This window comes from Daphnia magna, unplaced genomic scaffold, assembly GCF_020631705.1.
Source record: "Daphnia magna isolate NIES unplaced genomic scaffold, ASM2063170v1.1 Dm_contigs176, whole genome shotgun sequence".
In the NCBI taxonomy this organism is placed as follows: Eukaryota; Metazoa; Arthropoda; class Branchiopoda; order Diplostraca; family Daphniidae; genus Daphnia; species Daphnia magna.
Window position 1 is genome coordinate 26,483 of NW_025533155.1, and position 15,071 is coordinate 41,553.

The 15,071-nt window shown below is 42.2% G+C and overlaps 6 protein-coding genes and 1 long non-coding RNA gene across 12 annotated transcripts; 6 read left to right on the forward strand and 1 right to left on the reverse strand.

Annotated features, from left to right (window-relative positions):
- Positions 1–57: 57 nt before the first annotated feature.
- On the forward strand, positions 58–1,556 carry LOC123467360 (keratin, type II cytoskeletal 2 epidermal-like). 2 transcript variants are annotated; one of them, XM_045167311.1, is made up of 4 exons: positions 58–250; positions 496–627; positions 946–1,230; positions 1,308–1,556. In XM_045167311.1, exons 1-4 carry the CDS (start codon positions 190–192, stop codon positions 1,367–1,369), a joined length of 540 nt encoding a protein of 179 aa, XP_045023246.1. In that variant the 5' UTR covers positions 58–189; the 3' UTR covers positions 1,370–1,556. The 2 variants fall into 2 exon arrangements, with proteins under 2 accessions (XP_045023246.1, XP_045023245.1); XM_045167310.1 differs by having other exon boundaries at positions 63–250; positions 946–1,245.
- A 149-nt stretch (positions 1,557–1,705) lies between these two features.
- Positions 1,706–2,765, forward strand: LOC116924593. Its single transcript, XM_032931101.2, has 4 exons — positions 1,706–2,006; positions 2,090–2,233; positions 2,301–2,468; positions 2,532–2,765. Exons 1-4 carry the CDS (start codon positions 1,946–1,948, stop codon positions 2,603–2,605), a joined length of 447 nt encoding a protein of 148 aa, XP_032786992.1. The 5' UTR covers positions 1,706–1,945; the 3' UTR covers positions 2,606–2,765.
- Positions 2,766–2,769: 4 nt separating this feature from the next.
- On the forward strand, positions 2,770–3,889 carry LOC116924594. Its single transcript, XM_032931103.2, has 4 exons — positions 2,770–3,162; positions 3,235–3,390; positions 3,453–3,596; positions 3,699–3,889. The coding sequence occupies exons 1-4, from the start codon at positions 3,087–3,089 to the stop codon at positions 3,758–3,760; spliced, it is 438 nt and encodes a 145-aa protein (XP_032786994.2). The 5' UTR covers positions 2,770–3,086; the 3' UTR covers positions 3,761–3,889.
- A 675-nt stretch (positions 3,890–4,564) lies between these two features.
- Positions 4,565–8,719, forward strand: LOC116924589 (MFS-type efflux pump MSMEG_3705). Of its 5 annotated transcripts, none has more exons than XM_032931094.2 (11): positions 4,565–4,708; positions 6,258–6,483; positions 6,561–6,655; positions 6,717–6,879; positions 6,991–7,115; positions 7,181–7,354; positions 7,416–7,636; positions 7,700–7,810; positions 7,880–8,050; positions 8,112–8,297; positions 8,360–8,719. In XM_032931094.2, exons 2-11 carry the CDS (start codon positions 6,328–6,330, stop codon positions 8,554–8,556), a joined length of 1,599 nt encoding a protein of 532 aa, XP_032786985.2. In that variant the 5' UTR covers positions 4,565–4,708; positions 6,258–6,327; the 3' UTR covers positions 8,557–8,719. The 5 variants fall into 5 exon arrangements, with proteins under 5 accessions (XP_032786985.2, XP_032786987.2, XP_032786983.2 ...); XM_032931096.2 differs by having other exon boundaries at positions 4,586–4,708; positions 6,261–6,483; XM_032931092.2 differs by lacking the exon at positions 4,565–4,708 and adding an exon at positions 5,835–6,103 and having other exon boundaries at positions 6,261–6,483.
- Positions 6,479–7,130, reverse strand: LOC123467361. The gene is made up of 2 exons (XR_006641738.1): positions 6,999–7,130; positions 6,479–6,866 (listed from the first exon to the last, which is right to left on the reverse strand). It is a non-coding gene; the product is annotated as an uncharacterized LOC123467361 (long non-coding RNA).
- Positions 8,720–9,432: 713 nt separating the features above from the next.
- On the forward strand, positions 9,433–14,463 carry LOC123467354 (pre-mRNA-splicing factor CWC22 homolog). The gene is made up of 2 exons (XM_045167297.1): positions 9,433–10,479; positions 13,574–14,463. Exons 1-2 carry the CDS (start codon positions 9,467–9,469, stop codon positions 13,644–13,646), a joined length of 1,086 nt encoding a protein of 361 aa, XP_045023232.1. The 5' UTR covers positions 9,433–9,466; the 3' UTR covers positions 13,647–14,463.
- Positions 10,660–13,426, forward strand: LOC123467353 (integrase/recombinase xerD homolog). Its single transcript, XM_045167296.1, has one exon. The coding sequence runs from the start codon at positions 12,101–12,103 to the stop codon at positions 13,346–13,348; it is 1,248 nt and encodes a 415-aa protein (XP_045023231.1). The 5' UTR covers positions 10,660–12,100; the 3' UTR covers positions 13,349–13,426.
- Positions 14,464–15,071: the final 608 nt, after the last annotated feature.

Genomic DNA, 15,071 nt, shown 5'->3' on the forward strand with positions numbered 1-15,071 from the left:
ATTTTAGGAATACTTCAAAACATTCAGGTAAAAGCCCTAAGGCCATCAGTTCACTGCAGGCAGCGTTCGAACCACCTTTCCAACAACCGTAGCAGACAACAAACAGCAGACGTCATTTAGCGTTCGAGGTTTCAGTAGGTTGTTACGCGAACTATTTACGCAGTAAAAGAAGTTCACCAAACGACAGAAATGAATTCAACCGTACCAATCATCGTAGCAGTTTTAGTGATGACGATCAGCGTTGTTTCAGGTAAGAGTTTGCAATCCCATTTTTGATTGTTTCAATAGTTTATGGTGCAACCAAGTGGTTTGACTTCATGGTGGCTGTTGCACAATCTCGTCGTGCAAAGTCTGTCCAAGGTCGACAATGACGCAAAGGTTTCCTGTTGGGTGTAGATTTTTTGTCCGAGAGTAGAAGGAGATGCCCAAAGTTTGGTAATGTGAAACAAAACGATTGTAATCCGATGTTTTTCTTTCGGCTTTCGATATGCACAGGTTTACAATGCTATTCGTGCGAAGGCCGGGATAATGAAATGTGTGGCAGAGAACCGACCCGAGCCAATCGTATCACGTGTGCCACCAACGAAATGTGCAACGTTCTACGCACCGAACGTTCCGATTCTTCCGGTGAGTACGACAATAACAGTCATTTCCTTTATTTCTCCATGCTTCGGTTCGTTTGCTTCGCCGTTGCACGATGCACTTTCGTATAGTTGCCATGACAACGTAGTGAGCATGCCAACATTGTGCACACATGTTTAGCCTTCAGAAAGGCAAATGACGTTGCAGAGTCCATTAATTGAAGAATGCCCTTAATTAAGTATTGGCAGTTGGTTTCAGCGTGAGTCACGAACACTTGCAGCTTATCCCGATCCTAATTTTCGTAATAAACATTTTAAGAGCAATCATGAACTAACGAATCTATCTTGAAATTCTCTCTCAAAGGTAGGACAGTAACGTATTCAAGAGGTTGTCGTCAATCTGCTTTTGCCGGAGCAGTCGGCGGTAACGGAGTGGGCGTGTCCACTTCATCCCAGTCGTGTTCCACCGATCTGTGCAATACTGGAGACGGTCTTGGACCGAGCATCAATTTCCCCGGATTCAACAACGGATTCGGATTCAACACTAACAACAACAACAATGACGGTTTTGGAGGATTCGCTGGTGCTGGGTTTAATGGCGGTTTCCAAAACGATTTCAACCGGCAGCCGGGAAACGGCGCACCCGCAGGCACGAAGACGAACTGTAAGTTCTAACGTGGGCACCTGTCTAATGATTGTTTATTTTGTAACATTATTATTTTACAGATAATCCACTGATGCTTCCATTCCTTGGTCTCGTTTCATCCATCCTGGGAAACAACGTATAAATTCATTTTGAAAACTACTTCCTCCGCGTCCCGCCATGTTTATTTCGGAAGCATATTTCACCATATAGATAGATATAGAGGCATTAGCTAAAACACTATTAGCGAATCGAGATACCGGTGTTTTCTTTCTAATCGACGTTTTCGTGACAATCATCATTTAATAAATTGAAATTTTTAAAAACATTAATCACAAATTGGGTGTGGTCGCCTTTTCGTGAATTCCTTTGTGGAGCGCACTTATTTTATTCTCCTTTTCAGGCAGATTTTTCATCGTGAAATACGTCCGGGTTGACTAGGCGATACTTTGAGGTACAAAAAATGAAGTTTGGGTTATTTATTTATTTTTTTTTTTTGATCGTTTAGATGCCTCGAAGCGCTAACGTACTGTTTCCGTTTATGTTGAACTTAATTACGTATACATTTGGTGAGTGAAAATAAAAAGTTTCTCGGGCTTTACAAAGTCTAGCAATGGTGAAGTTCTTATCAACACTCAACCGCAATCCGGACATTACGGTTTGTTTGGTGAGAAGTTTAGTTTTATCCGGAATACAGTCTAGCAAGTGAGCGTGCAAGAAAATGAGCGTGCGTTCCGTTTTGGGCGGTCTCCTTCTCCTAAGTTTGACGTCGCATGCCCAGGGTGAGTAAAACAAAGAAGTTAACGAATATTTTCTGATTTGAAAATTAATGAAAAGCACATTTTCTTTAATTGATTAAACGAAGGCATTAAATGCTACGAATGCAAATCAAACTCGATGGTGACGAACTTAGACTGCGAAATGGGTGTGTCCCGTAGCAAACCACAAACTTGTCCCCCCACAACCAAATTTTGCGACTACGTAAAAATCAAACTCGATGCTGGGCTAGGTATAAATATCCCGAAAAAATAATTTGTTCTAGTTTCAAGTTAGTGTTAACCAAAAACGCATTTCAGTTTTCAGCATGATTTATCGTGGTTGCGGCGAAGATTCGGCTTGGATGCCAAACAACGTAGGTTTTGAGGACAAGAAATTAGGAATTGCAACTCTATCCTATCGATCGTGCAACAAAGATCTCTGCAATGGTGATGTTTGGGACAAATCTCTCTATAACAACTCGAAAGGTTAGTTCACCAGCTTGAAAAATATGCAAGGGTCTTAATTCATTTTCAGATTCTATTGTTCAGATTCTCATTCTTGCGACACACGTCTTCTCCTGCTGGCCATTTTGACTTCCTTATGTTTAGTCCTCAATTTTTAGGTGCCTTCTTTATGCAACCATTGATCCGTAATGTATCTCCCTGAAAGTCTCCTATGAACTGCTGACAATTCTCTTATCTAACATAGTAAAACTTACAAAAGTTATGTGTAACGCTGATAGGGTACGTGAGCGGGTACGTAAATGTACGAATGAAAACTGAGCAATCATTAAGGATTCAGTTTCGTTATTAGTTATTCACGTATCCGCCTGGATGTTCTCAAACACTGGTATTCCGCAGGTGACGAGGCAGCCGAATTCAGAGCGGAATTAACGCTGTTCAATCGTTGAAGCTGGACCCCAAAACACTGGCTATCTTATTCTTTTGGGGCTTTTAAATAATACTTAACGCGATAAGATAATCGCGCTTGTATAGATAAGAAAATCCCTGTAGCTTCATAGATGGAGTTTGCAGCGAACTTGCCAACGAACATTCCACGTTGAATTGTCTCGAGTCCCGTGTAGGATTCGTACTACAGTTACAATGCATCTCAACATTTCCATCAAGATCCTTATAGCCGTTACGGTGATGGCTCTTAGCTTCATTACGCTCAGCGACGGTTAGTGGATTCATTTATTATTCCATAATTTAAAGAGTGGAGGTAATAGTAAACAAACATTTTGCCAGGTAGGACTGGAATGTTACATCTGCAGTTCGAGCGACGTTGACTGGAACGAAGACTGCGAAACTGGCAACCGGACACTGTTGCCATCCATTACGTGTCCCGACACTTACGATGGGAAAACAGCGTACTGCACGTACAAGAAAACCCAATGGAAGACGATCAGTAAACTATAAACAAAGTCTTATTTTATCAAGTCCGAAAATCATCGCTGATATTTCTTACAGGTGGCGCTAATTCGGTTCTCCGCAGTTGCGCCGACGAGCCGTTGTACCGCAACGGTCAGCAGGACCTGGAAGATGGAAATCTAACAGTTTGGTACCAGTCGTGCACCATGGATCTATGTAACAACGCCTGCTCCTTTTCAAAAGGTAGGAAAACGGTTATTTTATTGTTGCCGTTTTCTTGTGCGCTTCTCTTTAATACGCAGCCTCAGGTAATGAGCGTCTTTTCGACCTTTTTCTTTTATTCAGATCAAGTGTTGGCGGTATTGACCAGCATGTTCCCGCTCGTGTTGGCCAAATTATTGCAGTAAGGCGTGCTCCATTTTGCTTCCGAAAATGTGGAATGGTTACTTTGAAAGCCTTTTTTTTTTTCTTCGCTCCAAGATTCCGACGTGCCAATGTATCTTGATGCAAGGTAATACAATACTAGATGGCGTGGACATGATGCCGTTAGATTGTTTTGAAAAAAGAAAACTGTACTCGGGAGACTGTGCTTTCGTATCGCGTTTGATTTACTACTTTGTTTCAAACCACCTCCAAGGCGCTGTCTGCGTCGTAATGTGTTGCAATGCTTAATTGACGACCTGCTAGGGCACCAACAGCGAATGCCTTAAGCTCTGGAGAGGGTTCCAGTCGGAGAAAAAAAAAAAAAAAATGAAAATGGGATGCGCGAGAGGAGGTCGTAAAATTGAAATCTTCGTTTGGATCTTTTTACCGTTATGTTGCAACTACCAACTACATGGTCACAGCAATTGCAGGTTGCAAAAACGCTGTTTGAATCTCCACCCTAAGGTTCTTTCTTGTTTGAGAGTCCAATCTTATTTTTAAGAAGGTCAAACAACCAGAGGTTATCTTATTTTTAAAAAGAAAAAAGATAAAAATTCGACAGGGTACGCCGGAAGGGTCTCTTTGCGGCTGGATTAAAGTTGGCTTCGTTTTCAACATGACCTTTAGATTATAGCGCATCAAGGAATTTTTGAAATTCGGTCGCTTAGGAGAGACGAAAGAAAAACAAAAGCAAAGACGACGTTGTCATTTCACATTTGCAATATAGAAACGATCAGAAAATAAAAAAGCAGCGCCGCAATGCTCAGAACGAGCCGTTTTTTGTATATACAGTTTTAAGCTTTAACCAAGACGTTTTTCAGTTGGACTCGAGCTCTTGGTCTTGGAGGACTCCTATTCACCCTTGTGTCGGACTACCCGTCTGCAATCCAGTTTGGCTCTATAGTTTCTTGTCTTTACTGTCAGATTAACAGGTCAGTCAACTATTTGTCATTAACATTTATAGGTGCTATTTTTAGCTCTCGTAATAGTTTATCTTGGTAATTGTCGCCTTTAATTAAAGGGAATACTAATAATGCAAGTTACAGTAAAATCTGAATTGGCCAAGTATTTTTTTTTTAATGCTTTAAACTATATTGTAGTTAAGGTAAAATCAATGGAAAAGATTTTGGTTAACGAAAGTTTAAAAATCTTCTTTTGTGTTACATGCTGGTCGTGTCATTTCCCGAAAAACGAGCGTCTTCTCGTCATAAGATGACTATGGGTTTTTCTTGAATAGGCGTTCGTTCAAGGCTACATAGATGTCCACCGCAAGATCCCACTTTTATTTATTTATTTTTTAGTTTGCTTTCCGCAGTTTAATATTTTTGCCGCGTAACGTGAATCCCCTTTCACTTTCGTGCAGTCGGTGGTAATTCTTCTTTTAAGTTAACTTTCACCGTACAGTTCACGACCGCCTAGCACGGCTTCTCCAATTTGCCTACTAGATTTCGTTGGGTTACTCCAGATCATTACAAATTCATTCAAGCGGCGCTTTGTACTTTTTTGTTCTCCAATTGATTAAGCCCTGTTTTCTACCCATTCACAAAACAATTTGAATCGAACGAGCTCCGACGGGGACGTTGACTGAGTAATAGAAAGTGCCCCGATTAAAAAATCGCAAAAGAGCCAGTTACATCATATTAAGAAAAGAGTTTTACAACCCCTTTCCACATAGACTGGCAGAGAAAACGAAAATAAAACTTTGTAGAGAACGTAGGTTTGCGTCACTTTTGTAGCTACTCGGCCCGCTTGTCAAGGGCATTTGCAACCAGTTTCTCTTCTTTTCAACCAGACGGTAAGCCTTGCTAGTGGTGATGTTTGAGAGGTAATAGAAGGAGGACCCCTAGAAAGTCTTAATTGTCTTTATCAACCCAGGGGTTTCAAAAACCGTCCGAGCTACAACATTCGTATTTTCTGGCGTGCAGCGTATATAAATGGAAATTCTCGTGATGAAATAAGACAAAAAATTTGCATGCGTACCTACATTAAACTACAATACATACTTTTTCCGAGGTACTTGCTATGTTACGTAACCAGCCTAATTAGCTTCTCACATCTAACGCTAGATGGAACTTCTGTTATTGTTATTGTGGTAACTAGTAGATATCTAGTGGCGCTAGTGGTAGAATCAGACGATTTACTCTTACGTAAAAAATATTTATAAACAGAAATACTGACAAATGCCAGTTAGAAAAAATATCCTCCCCTTATGAACGATTGCAACGATTTTTTTACATAGTTCGTTTTTGTATTGAACTTCCTAACTAACTTCCGTTAAGAACCACATTTTTCTAGTCATTGTGAAAAATGGCACTCCGTTCAAATAGGTGAGATCTTTAAAATAATTACTCACTGGTTCTTAGATCATTATGTAACATTCTAAAAAAACATGCTTTTTACTTCCGTGATTGACATTTGTTTTGAAAAATTGGCTTAACTGAAATAGGTTAACTAAATTTGACCTTATTTTTAATTTAATAGCAGAAGAACTCCACGGTTCGAGGAGTCTGAGGAAAGTGTCACAGAACCCTTGATCTCTCCCAGTTTGGACATGAATACCTCTGAAAAATCAGCAAAGTTTTTTTCTTTTCTCAGTTCGAAGCAAAATCTTTACAGCATTTATGTTTTGCTCCTGTTTTTGATAACCTATCTGTTGAATCAACTGGATCGTTACATGCTGGCCATAGTAACAAAACCTTTAGCACAGGCAAACATTTTGTATTTTCCTAATTGATGAGAAAGAATTGAAAATAATTTTTTACACTTCATCTGTTTTCCCTATAGGAAATTCATTACGGGGACCAAGGATGCATGACCAACACATCAGCTGCTTCTCCAAGTCCTCAAGTTGTCTGCCAGAAGCTTACCAATCAATCTAGGTATTTGTGTAGTGGTTTACATCTAGCAATTCATAATAATAATCTGGTCTTTAAATCAAAGCTGTACCCAATTTGTATACAATGAAACAATTTTTGGAGGTTGTAAATGGGACTATACAGGGCAAGGTTTTGACTATCAAATTCTTGCTGGACCCATTTTCATCTTGATATACACCTTTGCTGCCATCCCTGTTGGTATTGCAGCTGACCTCTATAACAGAAAAGTAAGTCACTAACAATTGTAATTTAGTATTGCGTAGCATAACATGCTGTGAACTTGATGATTATTTATTTATCAGATGTTTTTTTGCAGCTAATTACATGTTATGTTCAAGTTTCTTACTTATATGCAGGTTCTGCTAGGTATCAGCCTAATTTTCTGGTCGGTGTGCACCCTCTTGTCTGGATTTGTAACTAGCTACTGGCAGTTGGCTTTGTTAAGATTTGGCCTGGGACTAGGGTAAACCTCCCAGTTATCTTCTATTTATAAACTAAAAAAACTGTTAAACTTCTTAAATTCCGTAGAGAAGCGGGATGCACTCCATTTGCTACATCTTTGATTGCTGATTATTTTGGACAAGAATTGCGTGGCCTGGCGATGGGTGTTTATAACTGGGGCATTTACACAGGATATTCCTTGTCATATGCTCTTGGCAATTTTATTACCGATGCCAATATAAATAACCAAGGCTGGCGATGGTAATGCCACGCGGAATACATTTTGCACACTAGATTTTTACAATATTAGATTTATCTTAAGGTCTTTCATCATTGCTGGAATTCCAGGAATTGTAATTGGTTTCATCATTTTACTGACGGTCAAAGAGCCGAAACGTGGCCAAAAAAACCTGCCTTCAACAACAAAAATAGAGGCTTCCATTGGAAATGCAACATCTACCAAAGAGAAATTCAAGCAAATGTTCAAACTGATGCGGCCATCGCTGTTGCTTTTGTGCATTGCGAGTTCCATCCGTAATGCTGGTATACAGAATATATTTTATTTTCTGTTTAACTTGAACCAAATTCATCGTCATCTTTCCCTAGCTGGGTACGTTTGGGCGTATAATACGCAAGTTTATTTTGATGGACTTGGACAAACTCCGACTCAGATTGGCACATGGATGTCTTGGATCCCAGTGGTTGGTGGTTCTATTGGTAATGAAAACGCTGTTTGTATTATAAAAAATTCACTCAAAACTATTTTTGCTTTTTTTGTTAATTCAGGTGTTGTTTTCGGCGGTTTTATTTCGGACCGCGTTGTTAAACGAACGGGGCCGCATGGCAGAATTTGGGTGCTGGCGCTTAGCCAAATTATGTCGTCTCCCTTCGCTGCTGGAGTCTTGTTTCTTGATCCACCCTATTGCTATTTTAGCTTATTACCCAATTACATTATAGGTTCTTAGAACAAAAAAAGCTAAATTTTGTTTTGGAGCTTACTTATTTTTACATTTTGTAGGTGAAATGTGGGTTGGCGTAGCTCTTGCGGTACTCGTGGAATTAGTACCAGCTGACGTTCGAACAACTGCCGTAGCAGCTTACTTCTTTATAATCTCGAATATTGGCGGAAACATGCCCCTTTTGGTGCCTTCGGTGAAGAGAGCTTTCATCAATGCTGGTTACGGAGAGGTTGATTCGTTGCGAAGTGAGTCCTAACATTCTCATTTTTAAAGATAAATATGTAACACTCTTTCTCGTTGTCCACAGATACACTTTACTTGTTTTTCCCCGGTGAGTATATATTGGGTGCTGTACTATTCCTCGTATCACTAGTAGTCTTGCATCGGGATATTGAGTACATTAAGCAGCAGCAAGAAGAGAAAGTCCCGGCCAAAGAAGATACGCATTCCCAAATGCCTTCTAACTATGGAAGCGCTTCGACTCTGGCAACCGATGATCAATAACGAAGATTGCCGGCAGTAAAGTAATTTAAAGATATGATTATCCTAACCTAACTTCTGTTTTATACCTATCATAATTTGCACGGAATAGTGAATACGCGACTTCAATATTCTAATATAGAAATAAATTCTTTACTTTGTTAACGAATACAAAGAAAAGCGCAAACTCACAGGCTTAGATTTTTTAATTGAAGGTACTTTACATTTCAGCATTTGAAACAATACCCCGAAGAAGTTACTTCGGTATTATGGCAAGGAACTTAATCTCCTTTAATTTGTAAACTTAGAATGATGATACAATGCAAAGATTCGAACCTCAGAACTGCATGATGATGCAAGGCCAGATCACTGACGTTGCTCCATGACTAACTATTGCTCATGAATTTTTTGACGAAAAAGTTAAACTTAAAGCATTGACTCGCAATTTGATCAAACCTAACTTAATATAACAAAAATTGAACGCTGGTTTTGGCTAAAATCTTAGTTTTCTCGGTAGTTGTGCAATTTTTGAACAAAACGGAATCAAAGTGGTTTTGAGCACAACCACTTTGAGTTCCAATTACTTAAAAGCTATAGCTCCCACGAAAAAATGAAGTCAATTTCATGATGATGATCGTTGTCATATTTTGAATCGAAACCATATGTTTTTGGCCAGATTTAGAATTTAGTAAAAAATGAAAAAGTGGGAAGGCCTTCTCATTTTTGTCAAAATCGGGGAAAAAAAAACGAAATCTCTTGGAGTTCGCTCAAATTTCCCGATAGGGATTCTTGCAAAACGGAATTGTATTACATAAATTCGTTCGCCTTCTAGCGGTGTTGACCTGCACTCTATTAGCTATTCAAAGCAAAAACCAATGACAAAGGCCCTCTGCCCCCATAGCCTCAGACCTTTTTAAGCTCTTATACCATTAAGATGTCTCTTTCGGGCGCTGACTTAGACGATTCGCAAGGCGCTTCGCGCCCATCAGACGATACCGAAATAGACTTAGGCCTCAATCAGGAGGAAAATTTAGTGAACAGCAAGGACAGTGTTTCGCATAAGAAAAGAAGATCGAGTTCTTCGTCAAGTAGTAGCAGCAGCTCCTCGTCTTCTTCATCATCCCTTTCATCATCTTCCTCGTCGTCATCTGATGAGTCTCACAGCCCATCACCAAAGAAGAAGAAGACAGACGGCGACGGGAGAAAAGGTTCGAACGAAAAGAAGAGATCGCGAAAGAAGAAGAAGAAGGATGCGGAGAAACCTCCTACGGTTACTTCCTGTAAGGTACTCCGTTCTCAAGCTAAGCTGGCTAAATTAGTGATGGCGAGAGGTTTACAACTGGCAAAAGTTAAGCTTCTGCGAAACAAGTATGATTTATCTGTTCCATCTAAATACTCGTTAAACTGCCCCGCTTTGGACGATACCTTTTTTCGACGGCTGACGTCTCTGAAGAGCTCATCAGCGTCGAAAGTTAACATTGATCAACGAGAAAAGGCTCTCTTGGCGCTTCAGTTCAAGATACTGGACATCGGTAGACCCCTACTATTTCTTGGTTCTCGTCTGGAGGACCCGGAGTGTATCGAGGCGCTGGAGACAGCTCTGCAGTTATGGGGAGTAGCTTTCAACGACATAACGAAATCAAGACGTCGAAACATCCTGCGTCAAACAGATCCCAAGATGGAGTCGCTCCTGGAAGACCAAGATAATTTTGAATTTTCAGAGTCCAACCATCTGTTTGGACGCCATTTTTTAAAGGCCATGGTGAGAACGGCAGATGATGAAGCTAAACTTAACGCAGCGGGCAGAAACAACGGATCGTCCACGAGTCGCCATAGGCGCGATTCGAGAGGAAGGCGGCTCGATCAGAGAAAGGATCGTCACCCATCCCGCAACCAGTTCGACAAAGGTTACGGCAAGAATCAAGGATATTCGAATCAGAACAATGGGTATGTCACCATTCCTTCAAATATGTCTTTAGTCGATAAAACGCCCATTCCAGTAGGGGGGAGGTTGGGTGCGTATGCGTTGGCTTGGAACCGATTCTCAAAGGATCCATGGGTGTTAAGCATCGTGTCGTTTGGCCTTCAAATTGAATTTTTGTCTAGGCCTATACAATTTTCCCCCTCCCAATAAAGTGACAGGTGACTTGCAACTAGAAATTATCGAATCCGAAATCGACGCTCTTTTGGGGAAAAAAGCTATTGAGGAAACTCAAGAAATAGGGTTTATTAGTAGCATCTTTACAATTCCAAAGAAATCGGGAGGTTTTCGCCCGGTGGTTAATCTAAAGGCTCTTAATAAATTTGTCGTGTACAACCACTTTAAAATGGAGGGCCTGCCGACAGTTAAAAGCATTGTGCGGGCGAATGACTGGTTAGCTAAACTAGACCTCTCAGATGCATATTTAACAGTGCCTTTGCACCCGTCACACCGTCGCTTTGTCCAATTTACATGGAAAGGGAAGATTTTTCAATTCACATGTTTGCCCTTTGGTTTGTCCTCCGCACCGCGAATATTCACTAAGCTGCTCAAACCCATTGTGTCCTTCTTAAGGAAAAGGGGCATCAGATTGGTTATTTATTTGGATGATATTCTCATCATGAATTCGTGTCCAGAAGGATTGGCCAGGGAGGTCGCGTTAGTCAGATCAACGCTAGAGGAGGTGGGTTTTTTAATTAATGATAAAAAATCAGAGGCAGATCCCACCCAGCGATTAGAATTTCTGGGACTGATGTTGGATACAGCGCATTTAACTTTGGCCCTGACCGAAGCGAAAAAAGAAGCGTTGTTGAGGACATGTAAAAAACTCCTGGCCAGTCGTGAGGTGGCGCTTTGGGATCTGGCCTCGTTATTGGGGAATTTCAATTGGGCTACAGCGGCAGTCCCGTTTGCCCAAGCCAATTTAAGGAATATTCAGAATTTGTATATTAGTCATACAAAGTCAGCGGAAGGAAATTTAGGAGTAAAAACCATCCTTTCAGATGAGGCTAGGGAGGATTTGGACTGGTGGATTAGACAGCTGGATCAGTCGATGGGCAAATCCTTTTTAACATCGGACCCAGATTTAGTGCTTTTTTCCGACGCTTCCATGACCGGTTGGGGTGCGACGGACAGCAATTGTAGCACAGGAGGGAAATGGTCCAGTTATGACGTGGGGCGCCATATCAATGAGCTAGAGCTGTTGGCAGCATTTTTAGCACTGCAATATTTCGCAAACGCTTCACGGAATTGCTCCATCAGGCTAAATATTGATAATACGACGGCAGTAGCTCATATCAATAAAAGCGGAGGCACAAGGTCGCCTCAACTGCTCGAAATAGCGCTAAAAATCGCCAAATGGAGCGAAAGGAGGAACATTATGTTAGATGCAAAATATCTACCAGGAGCTCTTAATATTGTGGCAGATATGGAGTCCAGGAGATCGTTCCAGGACAGTGGGGATTGGCATTTGAACCGCAGGATTTTTCAAAAGATCTGGGAGCGCTGGCACCCGAAAATAGATCTATTCGCGTTGCCTTGGAACGCCCAGTTGCCGGAATTTGTCTGCTGGCACCCCGATCCAGCGGCATGGATGACAGATGCCTTCTCTCTCAATTGGAAGTACATCAACGGCTATGCGTTCCCTCCATTCAATCTAATAGGGAATTGTATCCGGAAAATGAGACAGGATCAATCCCAGCTGACGCTAGTTTGCCCGTATTGGCCCAGCCAACCTTGGTTCCCGTTGCTGCTGGAGACAATAGTCGATATCCCGAGGGTACTGCCTTATCGCAAAGATTTACTGATCGATGTGAACGGAGAGACTCATCCTCTGCTGACAACCAACGCTCTGTGCTTAATCGCGTGGAGATTATCCGGAATCGCTTCAGAAGCGAACGATTTCCGGACCAGGCTATCGATCTTATACTGGCCGGCAACCGACCAGCCACACACGCTGGCTACGAGGCCGCCTGGAACCAATGGTCAGATTGGTGCAATAGGAATGGTCACCATCCCCTGCATAGCTCTGTAGTCAATGTAATTACCTTTTTATCTGATTCCTTTGTCAGGGGTAAGGCATACAGTACCATAAACGTCTATCGGTCCATGCTATCAGGTACGTTGCCTCAAGTGGACGGTCAGGATGTAGGTAAACATCCGACCGTAGTTAAGCTCATGAAGGGAATATTTAATTCCAACCCACCAAAGCCTAAATATGCGGGTACATGGGATGTTGATGTAGTTTTAATTTTCTTTAAGACAGCTCCTCCCAATGAAAAGCTGTCACTGATCCAACTATCCCGCAAAACAGCAATGCTTTTGGCCTTGGTGACGATGTTTCGGGTTTCAGAGTTGGCAGCGATCAATTTGTCGTCGATAAATTGTTCAGATAGTGGTCTACTTTTTAGCCTATCTAGGCTGAGGAAATCCCAGAGAAACGGGCCGCTGTTCTCGCGAAATATAGTTCGCTTGGAAGACGCTATCATCTGCCCAGTAGCAGCAACAGAAGCTTACATTAAAGCAACACTCCCTTTACGTAAGCAGGGCGAGAACGCAAATCTGTTTGTAGGCTCGGTCAAACCACATAAGGAGGTAAAAGGTTCGACAATCGGGCAATGGCTCAAGAAAGTTCTAGAACTGGCGGGAGTGGACACGTCAATCTTTTCCGCCCACTCCACTCGAGGAGCCTCCGCTTCGAAGGCGGCAGAGAAAGGTGTTCCAACAGATTCGATATTGAAAACGGCAAGCTGGGCATCTGAATCAACTTTCGTTAGATTTTATCGGAGAGACATCCCCCAAAAGGATGCCGGAACAACGGTGCTCGGTGGAGATTAATGGGGGTGAAATATTATTTGGTCCGCCTTAGGTTGCTTTGAAATCACCGCTAGAAGGCGAACGAATTTATGTAATACAATTACTAAATTGTTCGAGGCAGCGCAAAGCGCTGCCGATGGACAATTGGGATTGTAAGAAATAAATAAAGGAAGCCTCATAGCGGTATCTATCCACAACCCAGCCGCATACCCACGTTTAACCGCTTTTTCCATTTTTTCTTTTCAGCAGCTACCAGCTGTCGAGAGGACGTGGCCGCGGAAGAAATTATCAACATGAAAACCGCGAGCAGAACAAATGAGGCGTCCAAATATTATTTGTTTATTTTTCTTTGTTGGTAAAAGGTCTGAGGCTATGGGGGCAGAGGGCCTTTGTCATTGGTTTTTGCTTTGAATAGCTAATAGAGTGCAGGTCAACACCGCTATAAGGCTTCCTTTATTTATTTCTTACAATCCCAATTGTCCATCGGCAGCGCTTTGCGCTGCCTCGAACAATTTAGTAATTCCTCATCATTTCATCTCAACCAACCCACGTTTTTTATGAGATTTCCCGCGGTAGATGGCGCCATTTTCGCAAAGTATCTTCCATTAATCTTTCATACGTTTTCTTACCTTCCAAGCTATAACCCCGATATAATAGGAAAGGTACACTCTCGCGCTATCCCAGTCTCTTGAAACTTGGTCTCCGCGAGACGGTCTCAAAGGGTCGAGACCGTCACCCGTACAGTACATCCCAGTGGGACTATTCCGGCCCTCCCATTGGCTTCCACACTATCCCTACCCTTAAGCCCTCCTTCATAGCCTTCTGCTTTCCGCACCCACATTTTTCTGCCCTAATCCGAAAAATTTGTGTCGGATTGCCGCCTTCATTTGTTTTGTTTTATTGAGTGTTTTGACGTTTTGTTTTCGTTGTGATGGATCAACACAAACTTGGGAGTTCGCACTGAGCCTTTGTAGCGATAGGACGTGCCACACCGTCTCACAGTGACACCCGTTACCTACAGTAGGCCCCAGGCAAATCATCAGCCTTCCGGCCACAACCTGTCTACCTCACTAGCGTCACAGCTCGCTGTCCCTACCCCCCCAAGTGCCTATTACATCAGAACCGAACCACGTGTTGAATCCATCATGTATCGCTCCAATCTTATGAATAACCGCAGCCCACCCCGTAAAAAACCGTGCAACGATGAAATCAACCTTCCACCAGTGATTATCAAACTAGCGGATGGTAAATCGAGCTTCAAAAACATCTCCATAGCCGAACGAAAAAGGCTACAAGACTACATCATCCAACATGCCGGCGATCCCAAGGACTCTACAGTCCTTACCGGTGGTGACTTAGCAGTCTATGCCCACAACGAGGACCAACAAACCAGCCTACTCAGCCTCAAAGAACTGATGAATAGACCAGTGATCTGCTCGCTTCCCCTCAGCTCAACAACCAACAGAGTAGGTGTTATCTTCGGCGTGCCAACGAGCGATACAATCGAAGACCTGCAAGACGCCCTAACTGACCAAAACGTAACCCACGTAAAAAGACTGCCAATGCGGGGAAACCCAGAAATGCCATCGGAAACTGTACTCCTCACTTTCTCAACGCCCCTACCACCCAGAGTGAAGATAGCATCCCTAAGCTTCCAAGTCCAGATATCGGTCCCCAACCCATATAGATGCCTTAAATGCTGGCGACTAGGCCATACAGCAGCGAGATGCAACGCCACGCAAAG

What these genes read in the sequence shown, in the direction of transcription:
- LOC123467360 (XM_045167310.1), top strand. Translation starts at nt 190, where the DNA reads ATGAATTCAACCGTACCAATCATCGTAGCAGTTTTAGTGATGACGATC. An exon ending in GACGATCAGCGTTGTTTCAG is followed by an intron (nt 251 to 495) that starts GTAAGAGTTTGC and finishes CGATATGCACAG; the next exon opens with GTTTACAATGCTATTCGTGC. An exon ending in CGAACGTTCCGATTCTTCCG is followed by an intron (nt 628 to 945) that starts GTGAGTACGACA and finishes TCTCTCTCAAAG; the next exon opens with GTAGGACAGTAACGTATTCA.
- LOC116924593 (XM_032931101.2), top strand. Translation starts at nt 1,946, where the DNA reads ATGAGCGTGCGTTCCGTTTTGGGCGGTCTCCTTCTCCTAAGTTTGACG. An exon ending in TTTGACGTCGCATGCCCAGG is followed by an intron (nt 2,007 to 2,089) that starts GTGAGTAAAACA and finishes GATTAAACGAAG; the next exon opens with GCATTAAATGCTACGAATGC. An exon ending in CAAACTCGATGCTGGGCTAG is followed by an intron (nt 2,234 to 2,300) that starts GTATAAATATCC and finishes AACGCATTTCAG; the next exon opens with TTTTCAGCATGATTTATCGT.
- LOC116924594 (XM_032931103.2), top strand. Translation starts at nt 3,087, where the DNA reads ATGCATCTCAACATTTCCATCAAGATCCTTATAGCCGTTACGGTGATG. An exon ending in AACCCAATGGAAGACGATCA is followed by an intron (nt 3,391 to 3,452) that starts GTAAACTATAAA and finishes TATTTCTTACAG; the next exon opens with GTGGCGCTAATTCGGTTCTC. An exon ending in CGCCTGCTCCTTTTCAAAAG is followed by an intron (nt 3,597 to 3,698) that starts GTAGGAAAACGG and finishes TCTTTTATTCAG; the next exon opens with ATCAAGTGTTGGCGGTATTG.
- LOC116924589 (XM_032931091.2), top strand. Translation starts at nt 6,084, where the DNA reads ATGGCACTCCGTTCAAATAG. An exon ending in ATGGCACTCCGTTCAAATAG is followed by an intron (nt 6,104 to 6,257) that starts GTGAGATCTTTA and finishes TTAATTTAATAG; the next exon opens with CAGAAGAACTCCACGGTTCG. An exon ending in CTGACCTCTATAACAGAAAA is followed by an intron (nt 6,880 to 6,990) that starts GTAAGTCACTAA and finishes GTTATGTTCAAG; the next exon opens with TTTCTTACTTATATGCAGGT.
- LOC123467354 (XM_045167297.1), top strand. Translation starts at nt 9,467, where the DNA reads ATGTCTCTTTCGGGCGCTGACTTAGACGATTCGCAAGGCGCTTCGCGC. An exon ending in TATTCGAATCAGAACAATGG is followed by an intron (nt 10,480 to 13,573) that starts GTATGTCACCAT and finishes TTTTCTTTTCAG; the next exon opens with CAGCTACCAGCTGTCGAGAG.
- LOC123467353 (XM_045167296.1), top strand. Translation starts at nt 12,101, where the DNA reads ATGGATGACAGATGCCTTCTCTCTCAATTGGAAGTACATCAACGGCTA.